We start from the raw sequence: 11,418 nt of genomic DNA on the forward strand, positions 1-11,418 counted from the left end.
GGCCGGCGCTGGGCGGGGCCGGGCTGGAGGCCGCGGCGGGCGGGCGGGCGCGCGCTGCTCGGGGCCGGGCCTCGCGTGCCGCCGCCGCCCGCTGCCCGCGCTCGGTGCTCGGCCGCCTGCTCCCGTCCTCCCGGGCTGCGCCGCTGCGCTGGGCCGGCCGCCCGCCGCGCTCGGTCCTGCCGCCGCCGCCGCCGCCGCGCCGGCCCGCCCTCTCCCCGCCCCGCGCCCGCCCCGCGCCCGGGCCGCCCGCCCACATCCGCCTCCGCCGCCCGGGGCGCCCCCACCGCGCGGCCGGCGGCCAGGGCTGGGCCCGATAACGGAGCGGTGCAGCAGCCCCCGCAGCGGGGACCGGGCCGGCTACCGGCCAGCCTGGCGCGGCGCCGCGTCCTCCCCGGCCTCGGTTTCCCCGTTTGCACAGTGACCCGGCGCTTCTCGGCCTAGCTCTGCCACGACACTCTTAGAAGGGCCCAAGACCGGCCTGGGCGAACCCGGACTCCTGCTTGCACTGGGCGGACGGGGTATCGGTCAGGTGGGCTTCCAGAATGTGCCCCACGTGTGCACAGCCCTTGCTGGCCGGCTGGGGGAGGCAGCCAAGAGTGTCCTAAAAGGCCTAATCCGAGGACCCTGCCAAGGGAGTGATCCTCTGGAGGGACTGCAGGATGAAAGCCAGTTCAAGGTGGGCCTGGAAGGATGGGAGAGGGGGACGTGGTCCTTCGTCCTCATGCTGGCAGCTGCAAAAGTGCTGACAGGGAGGAGGGGGCATACCTGGCCTGGTGTACCCCCCTGAGCTGGGTGCAGACACCACAGAAGGAACTGCGTTGCGGGGGGACAAGGGCTGTGACAGCTGAGACAGCCCAGGACCCTCCCTGCTGGACTCACTGGCTCTGCAGTCCACGGGGTGACAGCCAAGGGACCGCCCCAGAGGCAGGGGGCTCCACAAGGCCGCGTCCTGTGAGCGGGACGCAAACCCCTCCCTCCTGCAGATTCACAGGACACTGCAAGTGACTCCCACCCAGACCCTTCCCTACAGCCAGGAGTTCCTCCAACGACTGCCCCTCCCCCATCCCAGACGCCCAGAGTTGATAATGACCCTTTTGTGAAGGGAAGACTCTTGCGAGTTACCTTCCTGGCACTAGTAGGTGGGGGTGGGGGTGGGGGGGTGTCATTTTGTTTTTCATCCACGGTCAGAGTTCAGCTTGGGGCTGGAGGGACACAGTCAGAGGCAAGTTCAGCCCAGCCTAGTGCCCAGGACAGAGTCTGCAGCCAAAATTGGGGCTCAGTCCCAGCCTCTTGGTGCTGGCCAAGAGAAGGACACTCCTCAGAGAAGGACTCTCTCCCCCTACACAGGGTCACTCGCTCCTCAGTCAGGGGACCCCCAGTTCCTGCCTCTCCCCTTGGCACCTCTGCTCCCCAGCCCAGCTGTCCCAGCTCGGACCACGTAACCCCAGGCAGGGCCCTGCCTCCAGGAGGCCACGTCAGAGGCCCTGTCAGTCTGTGCGGCTCAGGCCAGATGCCTGACCCCAGGGTTGCCCCCAGAGCCTGGGCGTCTGACCTCTGTCCATCACTCACCCAGTAAACCTTCCCCTTGGGCTACCTGGGACCCCCTCTGGGACTGTCTCACCTGCCCACTGCTCTCCCAGGAAGGGTTCTCTGTGCTCACCCCCCATCCCCATCCTGGGCTATCCATCCATGCTATGAGAAGGTGGAGGGGAACTCCGGGGAGGAAACAGAGGACCAGAGGGGCACGGAGCAGGGTGGCTGGCAAGTGGCCGCTGGAGACTGGGAGGGCGCCCTCTCGTGGAAGATACGGCGACTCCCCAGGCTGCTCTCATGGTGGTCCAAAACCCAGCTTACTCTCCAATGGCCCGCCTCCTGCCTGCTCCAGCAGGGTCGTGAGCCCGCAACCCATCCCATGCAGCGCCCGGTGCTGTCTCTGCCTCTGCGTGAGCCTGCCCTCCCCCACGAGGCTGGTGTCTCCCAGTGCGAGGACCATACCCCTCTCCTCTGGCCTCCTGGGGCTGGGGGCGGGGTGGGGAAAGCGGAGCTCTTTCTTCAGGAAACAACCCCTCCCCCCTCCAGACAGAATGACAAGGAGAGGATCCAGCTCCGTGGCCCACCCTGGCCACTGATGGGACTGCTGAAGCGCTCCTTAGCCAGATGTTTCCAACAAAAACTGCTGCACCCGGCCCCCAGGGAGGGTGCGCCACCTGCCCCTCCTGGGCCGCAGGGGCCTCCTACTCTGTCACCTTCTGCAGCTGCTGGCCATAGGGCAGGACTTGAGGACTGGTGCCCCAGGCTGCATGGTCTCAGCAGCAGCTGCAGGGCGAGGCCTTGGGGCAGCTCCCAGGCCAGATGGCCACCCGCGTCTGAAGAGACTCTGCCCGCATCATTGCCACTGCTGACTGTGGCTCTGTGACGGCCTCCTGTCATCCCTGTGCCTGAGACTGCATGGGCCAGAGAGTTGATCCGAGGGCCACAGGCCAGCTGGGTTCCCGGCACCAGCTATGGGCTGCCTGGGACAGCCCCTCTTCCCAGGGTGGTGGGGGGCAGCAAGGACTTGAACTCAGACCATCAGACCCGAAAGTCACAGGGGGCCTCTCTCCCACTGCCGGCCCCAGCCCATGTCTAGCTGGGCTGGCCTTCCAGGCCCAACCCCAGGCTCCTGCAGGCTGGGTCATGACCTTCTCCACTCCCCAAAACTTCTATCAGTTCCGAAAGGCTCCCTTTGTCCCACCAGCCAGGGAGGGCAGGCAAGGGCCCTCACTCCCACCTGGAGTGGGGAGCTGTCAGCCGGTAACCCAGAGCCAGCCTCCCCTTCCTGCCGCCTCCGGGGGCTTGAGGGTGTGGTCTGGGGAACCACAGAGGAGCTGGGATTAGGGACGGTGGGACTAGTGGCTATCAGTCACAGAAGCCACTGTCATGCATTCACTCAACAGACATTTACTGAACCCTACTTTGTGCCCAGCCAACTTTCAAGCACCAAGGATACAACAGCAAACAAAACAGAGCAGGCAAGAGACAGTATATCCATGATCACATGACACAGGGTGTGCTGGAAAAGGCTAAGGCCAGAGAGGAGGGTGGGCAGCGGGGTTGGAAGAGGATCTTAGCTAGGGTAGTTAGGAAAGGGAAGAACATTCCAGAACCTGAGTGACCAGCAAAGCAAAGGCCCCAAGATCTTGCTGTGGGCTGGGCCCTGCAGTTAATTTTCACAAAGAAGACCCCGAGATGCAACCTTGTTCCCATTTTGCAGATGAGGATTAAGATTCAAAGAGGTGACGGGTCATGGCCAAGGTCAGGAGGAGCCAGCGGCAGGACTCTGATCCAGGCAGGTCTGGAAGGGGCCAGTCACATCCGGGTTCACCCCAAACTTACTTGAATTCAGCTCCTCCTGCTGGGGGCTGGGGGAGGGGAGATTGTTATTTAAGTGGGTGGAGGGAGGCAGGATTTGGGAGCCAGGGCTCTGCTGCCCCTGGGCTGGTCTTTGTGGCCGTGAGTGACGTGTGAGTCCAGGGGTCCAAGCTGCACTTTCCAGGTTTAGGAAATAAAAATGCAGGACGTCCTGTCAACTGTGAATTTCAGGTAAACAAGGAATAACTTTTTACCACTACAATGTGTCTTTCCTTCCCACAGACTTTAGATTCTAATGCCAGTGAGCTCCAAGGCCTCTGGCAGCCCCTCAGGCCCCCACCCCACTGGGTTTGAACAGGACCCCTGGAGGAACCCCCCCATCTCACACTGGGCACTGTCTTCCAGGACACTTGCTCCTCTTGCCCGCCTGGCGAGGGTCCCAGCCTTTGTAATCCAGCCCGTCCCCCGCCACACCCTCCAACTCCCGGGCGCTCCCGGGGCGGCTGGCTGTGCAGCCTGGGAATTCGGAATGAGGCTCCCCATTCAGCCACTTACTGCCTCCCTAACCGCCATCACCAGGAGGTATAAAAATAAGAGCACCTAAGTACCGAGGTGTTGGAAGATGATCCGAGCAGTGGGCCAGGAGTGCCTCCAGACCTGCTCGGTCAAGGGCAGCCCCTCTAGGTCGTGCCCCTGGGAAAAGAGGGACCCCAGCTCCTGAAATCTCATGGTTTCCGCTCACACCTTCCGGATGCGCCTTGCACCCAGAACGCTCTGCCCCCGGGATGTCAGCCCTGGCCCCTCTTCCTGCCTGCCCTGGGCTCTGGAGGAGCTTCGGCCTCCTTCCATCAGGGCGTTTGTCCCCCCCGTCCCGTCCCGCGACATCTGCTGGGACGTGCGCTGTTCTCCGCGCCTCTCCAACCACAGCTCAGTTCGCCGGGTCCCCAGTAGACGCTGCGCTAGGGTCTGCTGCAGGGTGGGAGGCGCCTGTCCTGGACTCCAAGGTCGAGACCCCCCGCTGGAGAGCTCGGGAGTGGGTTCCAACTGAATTAACCTAATTCAGAACGAGGCCTTCAAGAAGAAGCGGGTATTATCATCTTTTCAAAATTTACGACCCCTTCCCTGACTCCCCTCCCCCATCCCAGGGCCGGCGCCCTACGAGGTGGCAGGAGGCCAGGGTCCCGGCTGCGCCCTCGAGCGACTCGGAAGGGGTCCCTTTGCAGACGGTCGCCCTTGGGGCCCCGTGGGGCGGGCCACCGAGGCCGAGGCGGCGAGGACGGCTGGACAGCCACCCCCCGCCGCGGGCCCCGCACCCCGCCCTCCCCAGCGCCTCCACTGGCCGGGTGGGGCGGGCAGGGAAGGGGTGGCAAGGGTGACCTCAGCGGTTCCGCCGCTCCGGGAAGTCGCCTCGGCCCGCCCCTCCAGCCCCCGCCCCGAGTTTCGCTCTCTCCGGGGCGGGGCGAGCGGCGGGCGGTGCCGGGCCGGCCAAGTCGAGCGCCCCGCCCGTCGCGCTCCGGTCCCCGCGCTGTCCCCGCCGGGGCGCGCCGTCCGCGGCTCCGTGCGCGCCAGGACCGCACCGGCGAGGGCGCGCGGCGCGGGCGGCCGCCGGAGAGGAGCTCCGGGAGGCGGAGGTGAGCGCGGGGCGGGCGCCCGGCTCTGCCCGCCCCTCCGCCGGCTCCCCGCGGCCGCGCTGCCATAAATGGGGCCGGCGGCGGCGGCGGCGCGGCCACTCCGGCGTCGGGGGACGCGGCGGGCGGGCGGGCGGCCGCCGGGAGTGAAGTTCGCGGGCGCCCGGCGGGAGGGCACCGCGAGCGGGCACGCGCGCCCCGGGAGCCGCCCCCGCTGTTTACTTTCGAGCGAGTTTTTCCTGCTCGGGACAGGTGCCCAGGGCGGCTCCGGGAGGGCGTTCCGCGCGTCACCCCCGCGCCGCCCTGTGAGCGCTGCCTGCCCCCGGGAAGGGCGCGGCGGGCGCCGGCGGCTCCGGGCGCGCTGACGGGCGTCCCGTTTGTGCCCAGGTGATGACGGCGGCGGCATGGAGTTCCCGGAGCACGGCGGGCGGCTGCTGGGCCGCCTGAGGCAGCAGCGCGAGCTGGGCTTCCTGTGCGACTGCACCGTGCTGGTGGGCGACGCGCGCTTCCCGGCCCACCGCGCCGTGCTGGCCGCGTGCAGCGTCTACTTCCATCTCTTCTACAGGGACCGGCCCGCGGGCAGCCGCGACACGGTGCGGCTCAACGGCGACATCGTCACGGCGCCCGCCTTCGGGCGTCTTCTGGACTTCATGTACCAGGGTCGCCTGGACCTGCGCAGCCTGCCCGTGGAGGACGTCCTGGCCGCCGCCAGCTACCTGCACATGTATGACATCGTCAAGGTCTGCAAGGGCAGGCTCAGGGACAAGGACCGAGAGCTGGACCCAGAGACCCCCGCCCCGGGAGCAGAGCCGCCCGGCCAGCCACCGTGCCCCCTGCCTGCCTGGACCCCTGACGTCTGCCCAGCTGCCCAGGAGGCCAGGCTCCCCCGGGTTGGGGTCAAGGCTGCCCTCCCTCTGCAAGCGTCCGGGCCTCCTTCCTGGCAGGCCCCAGGAGACTCAGACCGGGCCCTGGACCTGTCACTGAAGCCTGGCCCGAGGCAGGAGCAGGGCCACCCACATTGCATCCTCCCGACACCCCTCTGTGGCCAGATGTACCAGAGGGCCCAGCCTTTGGTGAAGGACGAGCAGGATTCACCATCTGAACAGGAGGATGGCAGAGCCTCTAGGAGTCCCCATAGTCCCCCAAAGCCACCCAGTGTTCCTGCAGCCAAGGGCCTGGCAGTGGGCTTGGAGCCATTGTCCATCAGCAGGGCAGGCAGCCAGGAGCCAGAGCTGGACGCAGAGCGGGTGGTGGTCCGGGACGCAGTGAGGCCCGGTGGGCACCTCTGCATCTGCCCACTGTGCAGCAAGCTGTTCCCCAGTGTCCACGGGCTGCAGCTGCACCTCAGTGCCCACTTCCGCGAGCGGGACTGCTCCCAGGCCCGGCTCTCCCCCGACGGTGCCGTGCCCACATGCCCGCTCTGCAGGAAGACCTTCTCATGCACATACACACTGAAGAGGCATGAACGGACACACTCGGGGGAGAAGCCCTACACGTGTGTGCAGTGTGGCAAGGGCTTCCAGTACTCCCACAACCTGAGTCGGCACGCCGTGGTGCACACTCGAGAGAAGCCTCATGCCTGCCGCTGGTGTGAGCGCCGTTTCACGCAGTCGGGGGACCTGTACCGCCACGTCCGCAAGTTCCACTGTGGCCTGGTCAAGTCCCTGCTGGTGTGATGTGTCCCTGTGGGTCCCCGGAGTGGGGTGCAAGGGAAGGGGCAGGGCTCACCCAGGTGTGACACTGGGACAGAGTGTGTAGCAGGGCCAGGTGGAGGCTCCAAGGCTGGACGTCTCTACCCAAATGCTGCTGCTTCCTGGAACGTGGGCTCTGACTCAGGTGACTGGGCAGCCTTCCTCCCGCCTTGTCTCCCCCTCCCCCCACCTTCCAACTCACTCCTGCCCCCAGGCTTTGCCCAGCCCAGTCCATGACACTATCTCCTCTTACCATCCCCTCCAGCCAAGTTCTAAGGCACGTCCAGCTGGCACCTGCGCTGAAGCGCAGGCTTCTGGGTGAGAGGCAGCACATTTGTTTTCCGTCCTGGGACTTCCCTGATCACCTCTCTGGCACGCTCGGGGGCATCCTTGTGACCTGAATGATTCATGGGTCAGAAAAGCTGTTGATGTGTGAGTCCCCAATGGGACGCTTGGAGGAAACAGGCCACTCCTGGTGGGTGGCAGCAGGAACCCCTGCTGGGAAGGCCCAGGGCACAGCAGGGGCCATCTGGGTCCAGCTGGTGTCATAGGTGGGTGCAGCCCCAGGGGGTACTGCAGGGCAGCAGGAGTAGAGCCAGCTGGAAGCTGAGTGGCTCTGGAGTTATCATGATTAGGGTGGGACTGGGTCCTCAAGAACCTGCAATCCTGACCGCACTGTAACTTTGGGCAGAGAATGTGAAAATTTGGAAATGGATTCTCCTGAGATGCAGAAAGAGCCTCCCCAAGGTCCAAGGTTGCCAGATGTCTGCTGGTGGGCAACGGTCTGGGCCTCTTCTCTGCCCAAGCTACAGGTCCAGGGTACCTCTGAGTGTCCCCAGGTTGGTGGCAGGGGAGGGGGAGCTGGGAACAGTAGCCCCCACCTTGAGACTAACTCTGTGTGTCCCAGGCTGCTGCTGGGCTATGGTGGACCTGACCCTGAAGGTCACTTGCTTGCCTGCTACGGGTCTCCCCAGAGCTGTGGATGTTTCCAGAGCACTGAGCAGGGGGCCAGAGGCTGCCCTGTTTACCAGGAGCCATGTCTGCAGGGCTTCCCTTCCCCACGTGGTGATAGCAGCCATGGAATGAGGAAGGGAGGCGGGTGGCCGAGGGGCCAGACCGGCAGCATCCCCCCTTTGTGCTCAGCCTGGGGAAGCTGATGCCCCTAGAATGTGAATGGTGAATGACCGTGACCTCCGCATTTGTGGATGGTTTGGGTCATCCTGCTTCACCCGCCTACTCACCAGGCAAATCTTGCTGCCAGAAGCTCGCTGGTTGCAGCAAGGGGGTTTTGCTGAGGGTGTGGTCCCAGCTTCTGGGAGTCCCACAGGTGGCACACACCTGGTTTTCCCCAGAGCACCTGGGCTATTTCTGCTGTGATTGAAAGTGGCACTGAGTACAGAGTCTAACCAAGTCTAAGTTATTTTCCCGTCTCCTGACAACACTTGATGTATTTATTTGTCTACCTGGCCTAGAATGAATGACTTTTGGTCTTCGTAGTGTGTGACAGACCCATCCCCTGCTCACCCCAGGCTCTCCTGGCATGTCTGTAGCATTCTAGAGAGCTGGGGGCAGGGGGCCCTGCTCCTGATTCTCCTGGCCCCAACCCCCACCCCCGGAAGGGCTGATGGGACTTTGTGCTCAGTGTCAAGTGCTCCATAATGGGTGATTCTTATGCCTGTGTGTGTGTGCATGCATGTGTATCTGGCACATGGCAGGGCCCAAGCTGAGCCGGCAGCCCAGCAGAACAGCCGCCCCACTGCCACCACCCAAGCAGGGAGATGTGGCCATGGCACTGGTTTTCCCCAAGTGGTTTCCTGGAGAAGAACTTTCCTGGGGTGGGGAAGCCTGCCCTGGGTTGTCAACACTGGACTCATTGTCTTCTGCACACAGTTACTGTGAAGTTAACGTGAAGAGACGTGGTCAATTTTAATTTTATAACGACACTGTTCAGATGAAATATATATCCATATATGTATTTAAGACACTAATTGTGTGGGATTGTGTAGTAGTGGCATGTGTAGACGGGTTTCGGATGGAGCTTGCTGGGTGGGGTCCTTTGGGCCAGCCCAGCCACCTGCGGCTCCAGAGTGACCCAGAGGACAGTTGTTGGTACTTAGCATTTGGCCAGAGGTTTTGTTTGCAAGGACCCCCCCACCCCCACCCCATCGTCAGCCTGTGACAGTCGTCCTTGGAAATGAGTGCTGTCTCCCCATCTCACATCACGATGGCAGTGTTAATAAAGCCCACCCCAGGTGGAGATGGCTGTGACTGTTCCTGGGGATGGGGTTGGGAAGTGAGGGCACTGCCCATCTGGGATGGGGACAGAAGAGGCTGGGCTGACAGGGGACGGGGTCGCCAGGTAGGTGGTGGCATTCCGGGAGCCCTTTCCCAGATGCCACCACATGCTTGTGCCATGCAGTTGGGTGAGCTGGGGCAGGGCTGAGGACAGGTTGTACCTTGTCTTTTCCCAGGTTTGCCCCCTACCACTGGAGCGTGGGGGAGGGAAGTCCCACGGAGACAGGTCTGTGTAAGAGATGAGCAGGGGAGGCCACAGTGGCTTCTTGCCCTGGGGAGGGAGGCTGAACCCTGGAAAGAAACCTGCTGAGCCCTGTGCAGACCCTGGGTCCTAGATCTTAGCCCTCCTGATTCCGTGGGGCTCAGTCCTCCTGTCCCCCTGCCTTCCAAAGGCAACCCCAACTCCCCTGCTCCTACCCTCCTGTCTCCCCCCCATGCCTGCCCTGCTGTCTCTTCTCCACACCTCATTTACACCCCACCTCCCTCAGGTGGACTGGCCCCAGAGGCTGGTTTGGGCAAGAGATGGATAAAGCCTAGGGGTTGAGTCCCTCTCACGCACACTCACGGGGCCCTTGGGGTGGGGTGAGGCACAGAACACTCTAGAGCCCCTGAACCCAGGTGGCCATTCCAGCCTCCCCTCCTCCTCGCTGCCCGCTCCCTCCCCCTTACATGAGGGCATTACGCGGGTGTCTCCCTGAGCCCTCACCATGAGCTTGGCCTTTCTCCCCAGGCCATGGGGCAGGTGGGGCTGAACGGCCTCCCCATGTGCTGTAAGCTTCATCCTGGCCAGGCCAAAGTGTCCTCAGCTTGGGAAGGACCAGGGTAGACCCCAAGCTCAGGGTAGGATGGGAGCTCTGCCTGCTGAAGGATTCCCAGAGGTCAGGCTGAGCTGGTGGTGAAGGCACCTGCCAGTTCCTGGGCCAACTCTTGTGGCTTCCCAATCCTGACCCCAAATGCAAGTCCTTGCTTCTGGGAGGTGGAGCCTGCCCCTCCCCCCTCCTGCACCCCCCCCCACCTCCCGCCGAGTCTGGACCAGAGCCACTGTCCTGCAGGGAGGCCCTGTCATGTTCCCAGTCGGGCCCATGACTCAGCCCAGGCCTTGTCAACCCGGGAGGAGGAGGCTGTTGCCATACCAAGTGGGCAGGGGAGGATCGTACTCTCCAGTCTCTGAGGGGAGGGGATTCCTGGGTCCCTCCTGCCTAACCAGCTCTACCAAGCTGAGCCCACAGTCAGCTGACAGCTGGAGTTGTCACCAAAACTGTCAGCCTCAAGCCTGCGCAGGGTGGCCCTCCTGGCACCCTCCCTGGAGGCCACCCAGCCTGACCCCTTGGCTGGATGGTAAACTGAGGCATGTGGAAAGGCCCCGCACTGGCCCATGATCCCAGAGCCAGTTGGTGGTAAATCCAGACCTTCCATTCCTTCCACAAACTCCAGGACCCTCAGCTCTTTGCCTTCAGTGCTGGGCACAGGGCCCCAGCACCGTCAGAGACCTGGGGCCTCTGTTGGGAGGAGGCCAGAGGGAGTGCAGAGGCTCGGGCTCTGGGGCAGGAGGTGTCCCAGAAGGCTCCTCAGGCAGGGCAGACTCTTGGGAGCCTCTGAGCAGGCAACACGAGACGGGCAGCAGGTGGGGCAGCCCAGGGCAAAGGCGCTGGTCAGGGCGCAGGCTCCGTGGGCAGATGCGGGCGTGCGGGGGGTGAGGCCGCCATGGCTGGCTTTGAAGCAGGGCTATCTGGGCAGTCTCAGCCCCTCCTGTTCCTCCACTTCCCCCAGCCCTTCGCCTTGGGGGCAGGTGAACACACCTGGTGTCACCCCTTCCCAATATTCAAACCCTCCCCTGGTGCCGGGTGTTTCACTCCACAGACGTCCCCAGGGAGCCCAAGCTGTGACCCTGCCCGTCCCCAGCGCTGAGCGGGTGAGCCCTGAGCCCCACTGGGCCTCTGCCCTGCTCTGCGGCTTTTCTCTCCCTGCCTCAATCCCACCCTTTCTTCACCAAACAGCCCAGACCCCACACTGTCATCACCATGGTCTTCTTGGCCATCCCCCTGCCTCACAAAGCCACCCCGTCCCCTGCGCGTCCACCGCCAGCCGCCCTGGGCAGGAAGGAGTGACCCATGGCCGCCAAGCTGACAGCCTGGACAGAGGTGGGCTCCACCTGCCCACCGGTGGCGCGTCAGGGTCGCGCTCCCTCCTCCGTCACCCTCGGGTGCAGGGCACTTTCTCAGTTTCCTGCACCTCCTGCTCCCGCCTGCACCCTCCTATGCAGAAGAAAATAAGTGTCTGCAAAAGAGGCTGGTACCTCTCCCCACATGCATCAGGGAAAGAACTTCCCCGGTGCACAGGACCCCTGGTCCCTGTGTCATCGGCACCTGTGCTGTCCTGGTCACCACGTCACTTCCGGTCTCCCCTCAATGCTCTCACTGGTACAATGGGGGTCATGGCAGACAGCTGTTAAG

At 63.9% G+C, this 11,418-nt stretch overlaps 1 protein-coding gene across 1 annotated transcript; it reads left to right on the plus strand.

Annotated features, from left to right (window-relative positions):
• The first annotated feature begins 4,814 nt into the window (after positions 1–4,814).
• ZBTB42 (zinc finger and BTB domain containing 42) lies at positions 4,815–8,927 on the plus strand. Its single transcript, XM_063091575.1, has 2 exons — positions 4,815–4,982; positions 5,367–8,927. The coding sequence occupies exon 2, from the start codon at positions 5,384–5,386 to the stop codon at positions 6,653–6,655; it is 1,272 nt and encodes a 423-aa protein (XP_062947645.1). The 5' UTR covers positions 4,815–4,982; positions 5,367–5,383; the 3' UTR covers positions 6,656–8,927.
• The last annotated feature ends 2,491 nt before the right edge of the window (positions 8,928–11,418 follow it).

The sequence above is a fragment of the Cynocephalus volans genome, chromosome 3 (assembly GCF_027409185.1).
Source record: "Cynocephalus volans isolate mCynVol1 chromosome 3, mCynVol1.pri, whole genome shotgun sequence".
NCBI classification, from domain to species: Eukaryota; Metazoa; Chordata; class Mammalia; order Dermoptera; family Cynocephalidae; genus Cynocephalus; species Cynocephalus volans.